General features: G+C 40.4%; 1 protein-coding gene across 20 annotated transcripts in view; it reads right to left on the bottom strand.

Moving 5' to 3' along the window:
• USP54 (ubiquitin specific peptidase 54) overlaps window positions 1–19,222 on the bottom strand; it is a 133,473-nt gene that overhangs the window by 1,984 nt on the left and 112,267 nt on the right. For 10 of the 20 annotated variants that reach the window (XM_078434390.1, XM_078434385.1, XM_078434389.1 and 7 more), the window contains 6 exons: window positions 17,769–17,903; window positions 16,650–16,848; window positions 13,473–14,866; window positions 4,891–5,009; window positions 4,433–4,573; window positions 972–1,158 (listed from right to left, as the gene is read on the bottom strand). In XM_078434390.1, the coding sequence (XP_078290516.1) occupies window positions 972–1,158; window positions 4,433–4,573; window positions 4,891–5,009; window positions 13,473–14,866; window positions 16,650–16,848; window positions 17,769–17,903 (2,175 nt within the window). Of the gene's footprint in view, window positions 1–971; window positions 1,159–4,432; window positions 4,574–4,890; window positions 5,010–13,472; window positions 14,867–16,649; window positions 16,849–17,768; window positions 17,904–19,222 lie in introns of those variants that run through there. The other 10 variants (XM_078434391.1, XM_078434396.2, XM_078434394.1 and 7 more) reach the window with 7 other exon arrangements.

The following is a 19,222-nucleotide window of genomic DNA, read 5'->3' as shown; positions in this document are numbered from 1 at the left end:
CCCCTATATTCACTATAACATTTAGTGCAGAACAGGCTGCACTAAAATACTGGCTGATGGATCAGATGCCCCTAACAACTGTCAAAGGGGCTGGCTACCTGGCTGTTCCACTGAGTGATAGAAAGTTCATCTACCCAGAAGGCCTGCTTATCCAAACCTCCCTAAAATTTGGACACATATCAGCAATACTACTCTTCTGTTCTAGAACCACAACCACTCCCTGCCCCAAGGCATTTATATCTGTAAGCCAGGGTTTCTCAATCTCAACACTACTGATATTTTGAGCTGATACTATCTGTTGGGGGTTGGGGGTGGGTGTAGGTAAACTGCCCTGTGCTTTGTAGGATGTTTAGCAGCATCCTGGCTTCCACTTAATTGATGCCAGTAGTACCTCCCATTTCCCATTGAGAATCATTGCCTTAAGCTATAGATTCAGCCTCTTCATGTGGAAGAAAAGTAGCAAATCTTACTATAGAGGGTCAAAGAAAGCCAAAAGGATGCTACCCACCTTCCCTAGGATTGTCTGGGTCTGTATATATGGCACAGGTATTCCATACATAGGGTCTGTCCAGGTTTCCCATTCATTCCTTGTCCTCCTGACTATACCTCAGCTGAGATTCAGGGGATAGTAGGAGAGAAACTAGCTATAGATGACACTTTTTGTTTTGGGAGGATCCTAAAGACTGAATATTAACTCCCCTTGGTCACTTATAAGCTTATCATGATAGAGCCAGTTCAGTTTCTAAAGATCTAGACCAGAGCCCCCAAAATCAAAGAACCATGTTGCCCAAGTAATAATTCAATCACAATTCACCTAAACCAATGATTGATCTTAAAGTGGTAATTCATATCCCTTTACCACCCACCTTGGGACTCCCCCACCCCCAGTAGGTATACTGATTTGATCTTTCTAGGTCATCCCTGAAAAGTACCACATTCTGGCACATAATATTAGATTTGGGGAGAGTTACCTGGGGGTCTATGGGGCTCCCCTGTCATGCTGGGCATCAAGACATCTGGGGACAGGAACTGTGGTTGGGGTGGGTAGAGTTGGGGACCAAGGAGAAACACAGGAGGGTCATGGATGACAGGGAGGGAAGAGGAGCTGGAACAACGGTGCCCGGTTTCCAAAGGCTTTTTCCTCGCATTTGATGAATCCTTATAGTGAGACAAGACAAAAAAACATAAAGATGAGGATTAACACACAGCAGGATATGGTTGGGTAAACACAGTGAGGCAAGCAGGGGGAGATGGAGGGGATTAGAGTACCAATATGCCTAGCTCTGGAGAGGGACCCAATTGACTCACTCTTCCCATGAGCTCCTCTAGGGACATCCAGACCACTATGAAATGGAGACACAGAACTGCAGATCCTCTTCCTTTAACCTTTCTCATAGCCCTCACTTTCCCATTCTTTAATGCTAACAGTAGAGTCAGACTGAGATAGAAATTTAAAAAGAAAAAATAGGAAAGAGAAAAAAAAATCAGAAAGACTGCGAGACTGAAAAAGAAAATTCTATACTCTAAATATTGGGAACTAAAAATGTATCTCCTTAAATATACAATCAAGAATTCTGCTACTCCACCTTCTCCCCCGTCACTGCTATAGTGCAGTCTCCTCTTTTGCCAGTCAAGTTTGTAACCACTGATGCTTGTGTCAACGACTATACTCCACTAGTCATTCACTTTTGTGGCAAAGTCTCAGAAATAGCCCCTTTAACATTTGAAACACTAATATGTCCAAAATCAAACCAACATCATTCCAAACTCCACCTCCTGGTACCACATTTTCCTAAGTCACCTAGATTCATTCAAATGCTGACATTGCCCTTGATTTCGCACTTCTCATTCACGATTCCTTTAGTTGCCTTTGTCAAGAACACTCATTTCTACCTATAGGTTTTATATTTAAACTCAACTGGACCACTCCAACAGCCTCCAATCTGATCTTCCTATCCCAGCCTGCTACTTCCTCACTGTGGCCTGTTAAGTTCCTATGTGTAGCAATGGTGATGATCTTTCTCACTTTATCTCTACCATTCCTGTGCCTTTTTCACTGTGACTTTCTTAACTTTCCCCAACACACCAACCTCATTCCAACTCAGAGCCTTTTCACTTTCTGTTTCTGTTACCTGGAATAGTCTTCCCATGGCTCACACTATCATATCACTGACGTCACTGATCAAATGTTACTTCCTTAGAGCTGATTTGCCTCACTACTGTATCAAAAGTAGCCCTGAAAATAACCACTATTACCTCTCTATTCCTTATCCCCTTGCTTTGTTCTATTCTTCTTGATCATACATTGTCTGGGGTTTACTTGTTTATTGTCTTTCTCTCCTGGTAGAATACATTTCTTTTTACTCCAGTATTCCCAGCACCCTGAATAGCACCTGGAACAGGCACCTAATAAATAATATATTAAATAAAACAATCTATATACCAGTGTATCTTATTTCCTAACCAAGTTGTAAGCTATTCAAGGGCAAAATTTGTGTTATTTCATCAGTGTACGCTCATAGCAACTACCACAGCATGGAACATAGGAAGCATTTACCATATGGCCTAAGGACCAAGTGCCAGTCCTCTCAGCATGTGACATAGCCAACTATTCCTTTATTCTGCACAGAAGAAGTGATGCCACGCTGGTTTCCCTTTTACCTCTCTGGTCCTCACTCCTTTTAGGGTTCTTCAGATAAACCATTTAAATATGATATTCATCAGAGATATATCCTTCTTATAATATTCTTTCCTTCTCCTCACAATATTCTTTCCCTCTTTTCAAAGGTTATGATTCTTGAATCTTGGTTTCAAGCTTTTATGTGTCACATCCAAAGGCCTACCAGATATCTCCACTCAAATATAGTATATCCAAAATTATACATATCTCTTCCCTCAAGTACATCGTCAACCAATAATTCCAGGTTATCATCCTTGATTCTCCTCTCCCCATATGAATCAGACACCAAGTCCCAATGATTTTTACTTCCTCTTTGGCTCTCCAACATGTCCACTTCTCTCTATGCTCCCAAACTTCGTACTGTGGTTCATGATATGACTCTTAGTTATATTCTTTCCAGTCTCATTTGTTAATTCTGTCCAACAGAGTCCTCGCCAGACTCTAATCCTGCCATACCAAATAAACTTTTAATTCAATGAATATCTGCTTGAAGTCCCTTTACAGACTATATTCATTTTACTTCCTTCAGGAAGCTTTCCCTGATCCCTCAAGTCTGGTTTAGATGTCCCTTCTATTATGCTTCCATAGCATTAAATCCTATCATATTATAATTCTTTTATTTATCTGTCTCCCCAGGTAGACTGTAAGGGCCATGACAGCAGGGACTACATCTAGCTCACTCACCACTATATCCCCAGCACCAGGCACAATACCTGGAACATATGCTCAATAAGCATTTGTTTAAAAGAATGAGTCAGTGAATAAATAAATGGTATAGGAATCAGGAGAAAGAAAGCCAGCTCCCTAGAAGAGTAACAATTTGCTATTAAATTCACTAACAGTACATGAGAACAAATGTGAGGCAGAAAAGACCACCTTCCCCAACAAGAATGACAAGATGTTCACAGTTGTTTAGGAACTTATGAACAATAACTTGGAAAAAATGACTGCTGTTTGGGAGGGAAAGTGGATCTGAAGGACTAGTGGAACAGAGACTTGGTTTTCTCTCTGTACCCTTTTGTACCTTTTTATTTTTATATCATGTATCTAAAAAAAATTTTTTTTAAATCTTTATCAAACTGACCTGGTGAACAAGCTTTAGTGCACTAGAGCTTTGCATCCTAACCTCCATTGTAATGAAAACTCAATTTGCTTGGGCAAGCATGTGAAATTCTCAAAAGCATAATTTATAAACCCAGCCACTGAAACTATCTGACTTTGTTGATCTCTGTTGACTTGGTTGTCCCTTTCACCTACAGATCACTGCATTAATTCCATATGAAAAGCCTCAAGGAGGAAGATTTTAAATCACTTTCCTTTTCTTGCCAAGCACATGCTTTATTTTAGCATGAAAGCATACTAGATCCCATTCAATCATATACTGGAGTGGGGAGGAAAAGGCAAAAAAAAATATCTCATCCCATCTCTTCCCTTCCTTTGATTAGTACAATGGGTTTTGATCCAATCAGCAGCCATTGATTCTCAGACTTCTCTCAAGGCTAGTAGGACTCTTCTCACCCTAGGGAACCCTTTAATATGCCTTCCAGAACTGCTCTAGGGAAGGGACATCCCTCTGGGCTCTAACAAAATGTATGTCAATAAAGTAATGACTATGTGTCATCATTTTTGCTGAGTGCACATGGCCTTCCCCCAAATTACAGCTTTTAATTTCCCCTGCCCCTTCACATATAGTGTATTTTTACCTAGCAAAAGAAATACAGTGCTCTGAATAGAGACCCTGATTCTACTTACAAAACTGTGGGAAGAGACTGGAGCCTCGTCCCTCTCTGAGACAACTGTGCCACTGAGACTGCGTGAGATGCGGTGAAAGTTCTCTGCACCGTACTGATCATCCTCCCCATACTCCCTGCTGGGGCCTCGGCAAGGTGCAGCCTTCAAACACACAGACATACAGAGGCAGACACAAAACACCAGACCTATGGTTTTCCCACAGACCCTGTCCCCAGGGATATGGGAGAAAATAGGGTAAGACTCACTACTAAAGACCTGAATTAATGTATTTGAAAGGTAGTGGCCATATGACAATCTTTTCTCATTCAAAAGAAGCCCCATCGTTAACCTTGTTCTCTTCTAACAGCCCCACATTACCATATTCCTGCTTTACCACCAACCCTACCAGTTATATCTTTCCACACTTCCTGTCCCAATGCACCACCCCATGCCAGCACTTTAGGACCTGAGGCTGCTACCTGAGAAGCAGGCACTGTGCTGGCTTCATGGAGACTGTGCTCCATTTCTGCTGTTGGGGTCCTTGAGAGACCAAGGCCAGGGGCTGAGTGCAACCTCCTCCCCACACCATCTGCAGAGCCTGAGGAGGAAAACATAAATACAGGTTGAAGCCATCTCTTCTCCCGAAGCCTAACTTCAGCATGAGAGCAAGAAACTCAGTTCTTTTTTCATGGAATAACAAATAAGCATCCTTAAATCCAGTGAAGGATGTACTCCTGAGATGTAGAAACAGGAGTTTCAGAATACGGATAGTTTCCTATAGGCCACAAGAGTCTCAGAACACAGGCTTTAAAGAACGTTGTTATAGAAGGGGCTCTGTGGACAGACAACTGAATGTCCCCATCTTGCCTCGTTTCATTTATGTAAGCACAATCAGCTTTACTTCTCTCAGACTTACGCCCAAGACTTAAAATATATACAGAGGAAATTGTCCGACAAAGTTGTTCTCTAGAGCATCTGTGATGACAAAGGGAACATTATCTTCTGTCCAGTTAGAAATTGAAATGAACATAGTAATCATCTATCAAACCTCCTCATATTATATAACAGGAAAATGAGTTCCAGGGTCTGAAAGGTAGTAAGTAGATTAACCAGAATTAAAATTCAAGTCTCTTGATTTTCACTTCCTATTACTATGAGTAGGAGCTCTTCAACAATATTTTATATGTGTAATGCTCTTTTATTTCCCCATTGGCTTCGCTCAATCACTAAATGCTTAAATTCTGAACCATTACTAAATGCTTATCTCTTCCTCAACATCTTGCTAGATTATTAAGAGCTGCTCCAAACTGGATATGTGACTCCCAAGGGGCTCGCCCCAATACAACTAATTAAGTCTTCCATTCTGAAAATGCACATGCCCTTGACCTACATTTGATGTATATGTCTATCACCAATTCATGTCTTGATTTGATATTTTGATTCTAATATACGTATCTGGCTAAAGGAGGATATTCCTGATACTAATCTAAAAGATCAAGCTAAATATTACTTTTAGTATTTCCTGGTACTTAAATGCAGAGGTTCCAATACCACCTGAGATTCATCCAGGAGCTTTTAAAAATACAGATTCCTGTATCTCTCCATAGCCCTGCTGAATCAGAATCTTTGTGGTGTGGAGTCTGGGAATATTTCTTTTTAAAAGGTTCCCCAAGGGGCACCTGGCTGGCTCAGTCAGTGGAGCATATGACTCTGGATCTCAACATTGTGAGTTGGGAGTAGAGATTACTTAAAAGTAAAATCTTTAAAAATCAATAAATAAAATAAAATAAAACAAAACAAAAGGATTTCCTGAAAAGCATAGGAGAATATCCTCAAACATTGTTGAAGAAAATTTGAAATGTTATAGTCTTCTTAAAAAGCTGTTTAGAAATATCCATTAAAAATGAAAATATATTTACCCTTTTATCCAACAATCCTACTCCTGGGAATAAGAAGCAAAAATACCAGTTTACTGAGGCATTATTTAAAGTGGCCAAAAAACTAGAAATAAAGTAACACCCATTTATAGCAGGATGGCTAAATACACTATGGTATCTTCAATAACAAATATTGCCCAGGGGCACCTGGGTGGCTCAGGTGATTAAGCTTCTGACTTCGCCTCAGGCCATGATCTCACAGTTCCAGAGTTTGGCCCCACACATGTTGGGCTCTGTGCTGACAGCTTAGAGCCTGCTTCAGATTCTGTGTCTCCCTCTCTCTCTGCCCCTCCCCCTCTTGTGCTCTGTCTCTGTCTCTCTCTCAAAAATAAATAAACATTAAAAAAAATTAAAAATATTGCCCAGCCACTAAAAATAACGAATTGAGTTAAACTAGATGACTTAGAGGGATTTTCATAAAGTATTGTTAAGTTAAAAGGGAAAAAATTGGGGCGTCTGGGTGGCTCAGTTGGCTAAGCACCTGACTCTTGATTTTGGCTCAGGGCATGATCTTCTGCTCATGAGATCGAACCCTCTGTTGGGCTCTGCACTGTGCACAGCCTCCTTGAGATTCTCTCTCTATCCCTCTCCTGCTCATGTGTGTGCTCTCTCTCTCAAAATAAATAAATAAACTTAAAAAAGGGGGGGGAGGAATCTGTAATACTAACCTTAGGCCAAAAAAACAAACAAACAAAAAACCGTATATTTAGGTCTACATAGGATTATATCAACAGAAAAATACAGAAATATGCACATTAGATTACTACCTGGGAAGGTGGAGGATAAAAGGCAGGGACTCATGCAAGGGGATCAGAGATAAACAGGAAAATGTCTGTAATAAAAACAACATGTGTGCTGTCATCTCATTTATATAAAATTATTTCTGTGTTTTTTAAAAAAACACTCCTCAGCTGACTCTGATGGGCAGCCAGATCTAAAAATTGTAGCTGTAATGGTTAGAATTTGGTACTCTTCAAGTAAAGTCAAGTGTGATTCCTAGACAAGGTGGTAGCCACTGGAACCTTCTGAAGGGAATAGACTTTTTTTTTTTTTCATTTTTTAAAGTTTATTTACTTATTTTGAGAGACAGAGACAGCAGAGTTGGGGAGGCGCAGAAAGAGAGGGAGAGAGAATCTCAAGCAGGCTCTGCACTGCCAGCACAGAGCCCAACGTGGGGCTTGAACTCATGAAACCGCGAGATCATGACCTGAGCTGAAACCAAGAGTTGGACATTTAACTGACTGAGGCACCCATGTGCCCCTGGGAATAGACTAATTCTTTTAAAGATATTTCAGCAGAGATGAAGGTGGCCACCTATAAGGAGCTGAGGGGATTTATGGATTTGACAGAAGGTAGGGTTAAGATGTACTGCTCAATAGTAACAAGAAGAAAGCCTACCAGACATCATGCACTTCCTGATATAGAAATACAAAGTACCATCTCTGAAATCTTATTTAAAAATATTGGTGGGGCGCCTGGGTGGCTCAGTCGGTTGAGTGACCGACTTCGGCTTAGGTCGTGATCTCGCAGTCTGTGAGTTCGAGCCCCGCATCAGGCTCTGTGCTGACAGCTCAGAGACTGGAGCCTGCTTCAGATTCTGTGTCTCCCTCTCTCTCTGCCCCTCCCCCACTCATGCTCTCTCTCTCTCTCTCTCTCTCTCTCTCTCTCTCTCTCTGTCAAAAATAAACAAACATTAAAATAAATAAATAAATAAATAAATATTTTGGGGGTGACTGGCTGGCTCAGCCAGTAGAGCACATGACTCTTGATCTTGGGGTCATGAGTTCAAGCCCCACTTTGGGTGTAAAAATTACTTAAAAAAATAAAATCTTTTTTTTTTTAATTTTTTTTTTTTAACATTTATTTATTTTTGAGACAGAGAGAGACAGAGCATGAACGGAGGAGGGTCAGAGAGAGGGAGACACAGAATCTGAAACAGGCTCCAGGCTCTGAGCTGTCAGCACAGATCCCGACGCGGGGCTCGAACTCACGAACTGTGAGATCGTGACCTGAGCCGAAGTCGGACGCTTAACCGAATGAGCCACCCAGGCACCCCCAAAAAAATAAAATCTTAAAAAAAATTGAACCTGATTTTAATTAAGCCTCTATCCCTAATTACCAGATCACAGAAAAACAGGGGCTAGAAGAACATGTTTAAAAAAAAAAAAAAAACTACCAGAATATAATCAGTAAAATCTAGAATGTGGATTTGACAAATGACCAAATCTTCCATAAATAAATTACCAGACAAAAATTTTATAGGCTAAAAAAAGCCTTGAGACATATCAACCGAATGCAATGTGTAGATCTTGTTTGAATACTAATTTGAAATAAACCAACTGTGAAAAGACATATATGGCACAATTGAGAAAATGTGAATACTGGCTAGTTACTATATTACATTAAGAAATTATTGTTAATTTTTTAGATATAATAAAATTATAGTTTTGCATTTAAAAAGAGTCACTATTTCTTAGAGATACATTCCATATTATGTATGGATGAAATGATATAATGTCTGGAATTTGCTTTAAAATAATCCAGTAGAGGAGTGCCTGGCTGGCTTAGTCAGTACAGCATGCAATTCTTAATCTCAGGGTCATGAATTCAGGCCCCACACTGGGTGTAGAGATTACTCAAGGAAATAAAAATAAAATAAAATAAAATAAAATAAAATGTGTAAATAAGTAAATAGATAGATATTAAACTAATCCAGTAGGTAGAAGCTATAGGTAAACCAGAATTGGCCATATGTTGATAACTGGCCAAGATAATCACTATGGAAGCTAGTCATAAGTAGCTAGTCATAAGTACTAGCTTATTGGACAGCTATTGTAACATTTACTGTTACTCATTACTTTTGAATATATTTGAAATTTTCCCTAACAAAAAGTTACTTTTTATTTTTAAGATAATGTCTGCCTAACTTCAAAATTCTATGAAATTTAGGGGCGCCTGGGTGGCTCAGTCGGTTAAGCATCCGACTTCAGCTCAGGTCACGATCTCACGGTCCGTGAGTTCGAGCCCCGCGTCGGGCTCTGGGCTGATGGCTCAGAGCCTGGAGCCTGCTTCCCATTCTGTGTCTCCCTCTCTCTCTGCCCCTCCCCCGTTCATGCTCTGTCTCTCTCTGTCTCAAAAATAAATAAACGTTAAAAAAAAAATTAAAAAAAAAAATTCTATGAAATTTAGAATAGAGGTCAAGGACAATGTTTATACACAACTCTTTAGGAACTATAATCATGTCAAAATTAATCTGGTCACAAAACACCATATACTATACGATTCCATTATATCATATGTCCAAAATAAGCAAATATATAGCCAAAAACTAGATTAGAGGTTGCCTGAGGCTGGAGGAGAGAGGGGTAGGGGGGATAGGGAGTGACTACTAAGGGGTATAGGGCTTCTTTTTGGGGTGATTAAAACACTTTAAAACTGATTGTGGTGGGGCACTTTTGTGGCTCAGTTGGTTAAGCATCTGGCTCTTGATTTTGGTTCAGGTCATGATCTCATGGTTTGTGAAATTGAGCCCTGTGTCGGGCTCTGCATTGACATCGTGGAGCCTGCTTTGGATTCTCTATCTCCCTTTCCCTCTGCCCCTCCCCTGCTCACATTCTCTCTCTCAAAATAAATAAACTTAAAAAAAAAAAAACTGATTGTGGTGATAGATGGACATATATATATGTGAATATACTTAAAAAACACTGAATTATACATATTAAGTAGGTGATTTGTATGATATGTAAATTATATATCAATAAGGCTTTTATATTTTTTTAAGTCATAAGTCAGATAGAGAAAAACAAATACTATATGACCTCACTTTGTGGAGTCTAAAAAAAGCTAAATTCATTGAAATATAGAATGGTAGTTAAGGGGCACCTAGGTGGTTTAGTCAGTTGAGCATCCAACTCTTGATCTCAGCTTGGGTCTTGATCTCAGGGTTGTGAGTTTAAGCCCCGTCTGGGGCTCCATGCTGGACTTGAAGCCTACTTAAAAAAACAAAACAAAACAAAAGAATGGTAGTTGACATGGAGTGTGGGGGAAATGGGGAGATGTTGGTCAAAGGATATAATCTAATTAGAAGATGAATAAATTCTGGAGATCTAATGTACAGGATCATGACTATAGTTAACAATATTGTATTATTTACCTGAAAGGTGCTAACAGAATAGATCTTAAATGTTCTTACAAAGAAATTGCAATTATGCGTGGTGACGGTTGGGTTAACCAACCTTACTGTCGTTATCCATTTCACATTATATATGTCAAACCATCACATTGTACACCTTAACCTTACATGTTATTTGTAAATTATATGAATAAAGTGGGGGCGGGGGGAGAGATGCTTTGTAATTTGCTTTAGTAATTTGATGCTTAAAAAATGCTTTACAATAGGGGAGCCTGGGTCACTCAGTCAGTTGAGCATACGACTCTTGGTTTGGCTCAGATCATGATCTCACCATTTGTGAGATCAAGCCCCAAGTGGGGCTCTATGCTGGCAGCCCAGAGCCTGCTTGGGATTTTCTCCGTACTCTTTCTCTGCCCCTCCCCCGCCCTGAATAAATAAATATATTTTTAAAAATCTAAAAAAGAAAAAAATGCTTCACAGTAAGATAAAGAAGTACTCCCCTAAAGATATAGTCTATCATATACAGATCCTAATTGGCACTTTACTTCATTACCTACTTCCTGATTTATTCCACCTGATCCCTTCTTTATGTTAATAAAGGCTAGTCTGGTTTGACAAGGATTTTAAGAACTGACTCATCAGATGGATATTTTAAATTAGTTTTTGTTCACTATTAAGCAAAAAAGTACTGTTTGGTACGTACTCTTTGAAATTGTTTACAGAAGTATAATCTTCCTGAAGGCTAATTTACCAGTCCATATCAAGAAATTTTTAAAAGTATTTAACCTTCAACTAGCTATTATCCTTGTAAAAATTTATTTGGAAGAGCTCATCAGAAATGTGCCCAAATATAAAGATATTCATCATCAGTTTATCTAAAAATTGGAAGAATTCTAAGCAAAGTATATAAAGTATCATAAAATTGTTGAATATATGATACATTCATATGCAGCATATTGTAGTCCTTAAAAGTGTTTCAAAAGAAAAATACTAATGGATATAATGTAAGAATATCATGGGAATAAACTATATACATATATTGTAATAATTTGCTTTTTATAAAAACAAAACAATATAAATACTAAATATAAATATATAGTATATATGCATAAAAAACAAAGCCAGAAGTAAACTCATGAAATTAATAGTGGGATTATCAATGATTTTTGTTAGTTTATATATTTTCAAAACTATCCACAATGAAAAATGTTCCTATTTTGGGTAACATAAGAATTTTTTTTATTTGCATTTTTTTGGTAATATAATACTTGACAGTTTAATTTTAATTGCAATATATTCTTTTATATGTGTTTATTATTAAAACACTTGACATTTGTATTTTCTTTCTCCCTTAGACAGGAAGCTAATTGAGGAAGACACCAGCTTTTCCTCATTCTTTAGAATCTTCCCATCCTGCCCTGTCCCGTGTACCTAAGGAGAATATTAATAAACATTATTGCAAAGTCTACACTGTGATGCATATCCTAAAAAACATATCTTAATATCAAATCTTATATTTATGTGACACCCTCCCTCCCCAATAGCTTCTGGGAATAGCTTCTAGGTACTCAGTAAATACCTGTATGGCTGTATTTAAACATCAACTGGCAGTATAACCTGTACTGTTATGGAAACTGAGCTAAAGATAAAGTTCTCTGAGTTCAATTTCACAGAATCATACATATCATTTTAAGAGTTGGAGGGCATCTTGGGACACCTGGGCGGCTCAGTCAGTTGAGTGTTGGACTTCAGCTCAGGTCATAATCTTGAGGTTTGTGGGTTCAAGCCTTGCATCAGGCTCTGTGCTGACAGCTCAGAGCCTGGAGCCTGATTTGGATTCTGTCTCTCTCTCTCTCTCTCTCTCTCTCTCTCTCTCTCTGCCCCTCCCCCACTCATGCTTGCTCTCTCTCTCTCTCTCTCAAAAATAAATAAACATTTATTAAAAAAAAAAAAAAAAGAGGGGTGCCTGGGTGGCTCAGTCAGTTAAGCGGCCGACTTCGGCTCAGGTCATGATCTCACGGTCTGTGAGTTCGAGCCCCGCGTCGGGCTCTGTGCTGACAGCTCAGAGCCTGGAGCCTGTTTCAGATTCTGTGTCTCCCTCTCTCTGACCCTCCCACGTTCATGCTCTGTCTCTCTCTGTCTCAAAAATAAATAAACGTTAAAAAAAAAAAAAAGAGTTGGAGGGCATCTTTAAAAAGAAAATCATTGAACCAATTCTCTAATTTTGCAGGTAAAAACTCAGTCATGGAATATCAAGTGACTTGTCCAAATTTATACTGACAGTTAATGATGGAACCAGAATAGTTCAGGCTTTGGAGTTCTTAAGTATATCAATCTAAGTTATAAATATTCTTCATGTCTACAATTTCCAGAACAAGTCTGTGAAGTACATTTAAGGTAGAGACTTCATTCTTCACACAATATAATCTAATGGATAGCCAATGAATGGGTACCCTACAAGCATACAACCTTGAATATTTTAAAGCTGGTAGTTGCTGAAGGGATCAGGGAAGCTCTTGATATTTCTGATTCAGTATGATCTAGAAATACCACTTTACAGATCTGGCTCAATGTGGACATCCTCATTGCAAGTCGGATCTGGAAGCTAGATCATGGATTAGTTCAGTTCCCTCCTGAGCCATAAAAGGATGACTTTTCTTTTCAGCCTCCCCTACTTCAGGCTGAGTCTCTCTCAAAGACCTATGAACCATTCCTTAGCACAGAATGCCCAGAAAGCACAACAGCCCCGGCATATACTCATTGGTTTCTTCCTTTAGAAGGAGGGAATTGGACCATTAATGATTATTCTCTCCACATTCTCCACTATAGCTAGAAAACGGTCTAGCTCTTGTCCTAAAGTCTTCATAAATAAAGTCAGAAGATCTACCACCTCTTACCTAGGATGTTATTTGGACAGAACACCACCCCTCTTCTGTTCTGCTTTCGGCTTTTATATGTCTCCCACTCCCCCTGCCCATGGTTACATTCTTACCCGTTTGGTTAAATGAATGCCAGGCCACATCTTGCTGCCCCCATCCAGAACAGCCAGCTTGAGAAGCCTGAAGACTGGCTTGGTAGAGAGACTCCAATTCTGAGGTCTCCTGCTCTGTGTCTTGGTTCCAATGTGGATGCAAAAGGATGTGGTTTCTTTCTGGATAGGCTACACAGGTATGGGAATCGTGGGGGGGGGACTTCATTCCTGGCCCAGGGACCCCATGTTTAAGCTGAGAATCACAGAGCCTTGTGACATTCACCCAGGAGTCCAGAGGCAAGGAAGTCCCCAAGTCGACACTGCTGCCCAGTTCCTTAGGCCTAGCGTCTCTAACTTGAGATGGCTTTCCTTGATACATGCTTGGATCTGCCAACCTGGGCTGTCTTCCCCTAGAAGTTTCACTATTAAGCAGCCCAGAGTTCATGGCAAGACAAGGATAATCAGCAGGTTCTTCCCAGGAAGGTAGTCTGTCCCTCCCATCCAAAGAAGGCTGTTGTTTTGCCCAAGGCCAATGGCCTTTCCCTCGACCCTGTGGGAAAGGAAGCTTAGAGTCAGAAGGGGAAGAGTTCTTTCTTAGACTGGTTGGCAAACTTCTATCCTGGGAACCTGTGCCATCCCTTGTGGAGGCACCTTGCATCCTCTGGAATTGCTCTGCTAGAGAACGGACAAGCCCCTTTGTGCTTGGAAACTCTGGCCTATAGGGATCCTCGCTGCCAGCATCCACTTTTGAAGTCAACAAAGTTTTGAGGCTTTTGGCTTGGAGGCATTCGTTAGTCTTCTGCACAGTATCAGGAGAGTGAAGCATAGGTGAGGAAGCAGCAGGCATTACAGTGTGGCAGGCCCTGTACAGGGGAAGGCTGGACTGAGCTGATGAACTTGAAGGACTACAGCCTAGTCTGTGTGCATCTCCTCTCTCAGAGGTGTCTGTTCCAGTTGAGTGTGACCAAGGCATCACCTGGGATGAGACAACAGGGTCCCTCTTTTCTTGGAATGGCTGTTCTTGATCAATACCTCTTCCTTCTTGTGGGAGGAACCTGGTACAGCTGCTGTTGTCACCCTTGTAGCCTTGCAGCTTACTCTCTGGTACATCCAATGGTTCCCAACCATAATGAGCATTCTTCTCAGTCCTCCCTGGTGTTTTAGGTAAGGCCTCCCTGTGGAGCGTAGAGGGGTCAATGCTATCCTCAACTGAAGTCAGAAGGTTCGAGGCAGACCTACTGGGGGAATTGTGCTGTGGGGCAGACAGGGCAGATGACTCTGGGAAGAGTGATGAGTGTGACTCATGGCAGGAAGCAGGTGAGTGGATGAAAGAACTGGCCCCAAACTCTGTATTCGTGCAGGGTTCTAGTTGAGCCTCCCGGCTTAACAATACTTGGAGCGGGATAGGCTGTTCACTGAAATAAATGGAGAGAGCCAGTCATAAGCTGCCTTAAATGACAAGATCACTTACAAAAAGACCTGTTCATCTGATTCCCATTTCTAGCCATTCACAGAGGGAATGGTAAAAATAAATAGAAAGACAAGCATAAGTACAGTCAATGGTTCAGAGGTTCAAAAGAGAAGGCAGGCACATGGTCAGCTCACACCCAAGCAATAGGTAATATTAATTCTCTTTATTAAATACCCTCACCAAAGCTGCACACAGTAATATTAAATGAAGTCCTTGTCAATATTCTTCACCTGTAAAATCCCATTCCAATCATATTCTTCTTGCAAATTAAAAAAACAAAAATTGCTAGTCCCACATGCAGATGACATGAAGGTGAGCAAAGCCTAGAAGTTACTCATACCTAGGGTCCTGAGAGGCAGACCAGCCAAGAACCAAAAGCCACATTTACAGAGTACAGGGTGATTTTGGTTCTTGGGATTACACAGAATTCAACTACTTCAAGTGTGTTTTCATAATCTGGATTTGGTTGTATTATTCACTGAGATATCTTCCCAAAGTAATACACTGTGACTCTCCAAAGATTTGGGAGTGAGACTAGGAATTAACTGCATTTACTCAGTTTCTTACTAATAGTTTTATATTTCTGACCTAAAAAACTCAGTGTTAGAAGCACTTAAATAAAACCTCAATTACTTACATCAAGTGGCATAAGTTTTCTAGAGAGAGTTTAGTTGCCTAAATTGCTTATATTCAAAACATATCTCTGATCAGATTTGCAGATCATCATTCAACTACTAGAGTACACAGTAGGAGAAAAGAAGAAGGAAGATCTCAGCTTTTAGCATTAAATTTGAAAGAATACACTCTCAACTTCTGTGGGTAGAACCACCCAGTCACCCTTACAACATTATGAAGACTACGTCCTTCTACTTCCATAGGGGACCTAATGGAGTGAAACAGACCTGGATTTGAAGTCCACCCCTCTACCACTTACTAGCTGAGTAACCATGGGTACCTTATGTATTTTATCCTCCCTGAGCTTGAGTTTCCTTATCTATAAAATATCACTAAATAATAGACTAATAGTCCCTATCTCCTAAGGTTATTGTGAGAATTAAAGTGTTTAGCTTAGTACCTGGACATAGGCAAATGTTCAGAAAATGTTAGCTGCTTTTATAATATTTATATTCTGAAAACTACTCAGGCTTATTAAAAGCCAAAATTAATTTTAACTTAAACCTACATATTGTAAGTAAGAGCCAAATTCAAAGCTAAAGTGTGAAAGCTATACCAGTGGCCCTGGGGAAGTGCTGCCCATAGGAAAGCAAAACAAGGGGAATCTTTGTGTCTCTTCTCTATGGTTCAATTAGAGCAAAGAACACTGCTTTCTCTGCTTCCATGAGGGACAGAAAGCACTGAAATCTCAAAACAAATCACATGGTTTTTACTGCAACATGGAACAGTTCAGATTGCCATGTCTGAGAACATAATGTGTACATATTTAATAATCACGTTATTACACCAGTCCAAGGACAAAGTCACCCACAGGAAATATGGACAAATGGTCTATTTATTATGCTATACTTTCTGTATCTTTCTAGGAGCTATTAAGAAAACGACTGGCAGTGGGATGAGTTTTCTGTGTGTCTAATCTGAGAAGAAAATATTTTCAGAGGACTCTTCTCTCTCCTCTGTAGTCACCAAGACTAGGAGAGTTCTGACTATGGAGCACCCATGGTCATGTCCTCCCTTGGTGTCCATAAACTACAGTGGATCCCAGGCACTACCTTGTTGGCTGAGGGAGGGCCGCCCCCTGTGAAGGGGGGCAGGCTGAGAGCTGCGACGGCTGCGGCGATGATGATTGCTGCTGCTGCATGCGATCCTGCAGGCTCCGTGCTTTTCGAATACTGATTTGCAACTTCTTATCGACTAGGGCTCTGCTGTGCGTGCTAGAGCTGGCACCATGCAGGGCAAGTCTTAGTTTAGCTAAAATGCAAAAGAAAATATAGCAGAAACAGAACACAAAATACAAACAAAAATAAAAATAAAATTGAACCAAAAATGAGCAAAGATATGCAGTAAAACTCAAAATGTGCAGCAGGAATGCAAGGCATGGACCATGCACATACTGTCCAGGGTACAGAGCTGGCTCTGGCTATAAGGAACGTTCATGGAAGCCATGGAGGCTAAACAGATTAATCCAAATTTAAAAAAAACAAACAAATAAAAAGCTAAACTAAAATGAGTTAAGAAGATAAACTGGTGCTTCCATCTTAGAGACTGCCACTCTCATCCTTTGCAACTGACCTGTCCGACTCTGGTCTCCACACTTTGCTCCCAACTTCCCCTTCCCGACAGTCAACAGCAGAAATAAGATCCAAATCTGCATCTGTCTTTACAGAACACAGCTTCTTGTGGGTCACATTTAAGAACCAGATATAAATGCTAAGCCTTAGTCCTTCACTGTAACCTTATGGTGCAGCATACCAGGAAAGCAAGGGAAGAACATGAATCATATATGCAGTGCAAAGTCACAGGCCTGGGAAATCACAGCCAATATATTCATTTCTTCTTGCCATAAGCTCCACCTAACTAGTCAGTGACTAGAGAAAGAACAGACTGACCTCAAATCTGACGTCTAACTTGGGATAAGAAGGTAGGCATGGCTGGATAGTTCATCTACAGACTCCTGATGAGGTCATTCCAGTAAATATCCATAGGCCACATGACAGCACAGGGCACACTTAAAAATCTGAAGGGCAACGATAGCTAAAGGGTCTCAGTTTGGGAGACTGACAGTGAGGAGACATAAAAGCTGTTTTCATCCCAACTGAGCGATGACACTAATAATACCTATCTCAAAGTTAGTCAAAATTGCCATAGCTGTAGCAGTTAGAGTTACTTACAGATAGCTTCGTTACAGAGAGCCAAAGCTGCAGCACAGTCTCCCTTCTGTTCCAGATGCAGCGACTCTTCAAACACTGAATCTGCCTCTCGCAAGGACCTCTCAAAGCCGTCACTCCTCCCTGAAAGGGCCAGTACTTTTCATTTTCATTACAATTTGTTCCACCTTTTTCTATGTAGTATTGTTTCCCTTAAGGGCACATAGATCCTTGCGGCTGAGCCTTTGATCTACCCTTATTCTAACTCTCCATTGCTATGAAGAAGTCTCTGAAACACATAGGACATCCATTTTTGCCTTAACCAACACATTGCCAAGGCCATGAAAAAGGAGTATGTCATTGTCCACCACATATTCCAACTCCAAGAGCTCTTAAGGGGGTCCCTCCAGAAAAGAACACAGTATTGTCTACAGCAAAAGGGTGGATTCTTATGCCTGGAACTGACCTGTTTCCACAGTGCAACAAGATACATCTTGCCAACCAGTGTCAGAATGCCCCAGATCTCTACAGAGACCTCTACTGCTGTGTTAAGGCAAAAGTGGCTTCACTACTCTGTGGAAAGCCATCTGTAAAATTTCCTTCCTACATCAATTCACAGTCCTCTCTGTACCACCCTCAACTGGCACCTCTTGGGCACAGGTGCTTTACAGTTCCTAACCTCAATATATCCACCAGGGCAGTTGAACAGCCTTTGTTGTTGGTTTGCAACCACATTCCTTTCATCAGCACTCCTAAGTATTTTCTTTTATCATGCTCTTGCTTGCCAAACCTACTGCAAAAGTCACTTTCCCATAGAGGGAGCATGAAATATTCCTTCCTCCCCTGAAAGCAAATGTGTACCAAAGCGGGTGCAAAAGAGTTCAAGTACAGTGCCAGATGAAAAAGCAAGTACTGCAAGGTCAACTTTTGTAAAAGAACGCTCAAGTTTATGTGTCCCCTTGGCTCTTACTCACTCATAAACTGGTAGTAAGCTGTATTGTAAATTCACTCACAATGGTGAATTTTGGTGAGTTTTCACATGCTCACAAGAAAAAAAATATCAAAATGTCAGTCATTTCTCCCATAATCTCCCCATCTTCCACTTACCTCCAGCTTGACATGGTAAGAAAGGCTCTTCCATACCCCTAACATTAATTTCCTAATTCACTGTGGCCTTTGGAGAGCAATGGGAGGGCAGTGAAGTAGTAAGTTGGTTCTGAAGAACTTGGCATTCAGGTTCTATCCCACATCAAGAGATCTGATACCTACCCTCCAGGCCTAAGGTCTTCTCATATTTGACAATTGGATCTATATAATCTTTATAATGAGAGATGGTAGTGAGAGCCATCAAAACAAAAAAGTTTCTCTATAGATATACAGGCACACTACAATTGATCACTGTACTAGATTTTAATTCTAATCCTCTAGAATCTTAGCACTCCATTCCTTGCTCTTCCAGGAGATTCTGAATCAAAGTG

This window comes from Panthera onca, chromosome D2 (assembly GCF_046562875.1).
Source record: "Panthera onca isolate mPanOnc1 chromosome D2, mPanOnc1 haplotype 2, whole genome shotgun sequence".
NCBI classification, from domain to species: domain Eukaryota; kingdom Metazoa; phylum Chordata; class Mammalia; order Carnivora; family Felidae; genus Panthera; species Panthera onca.
The sequence above is the reverse complement of the archived record's forward strand: the minus strand, read 5'-3'. Positions and strand labels throughout refer to the sequence as shown.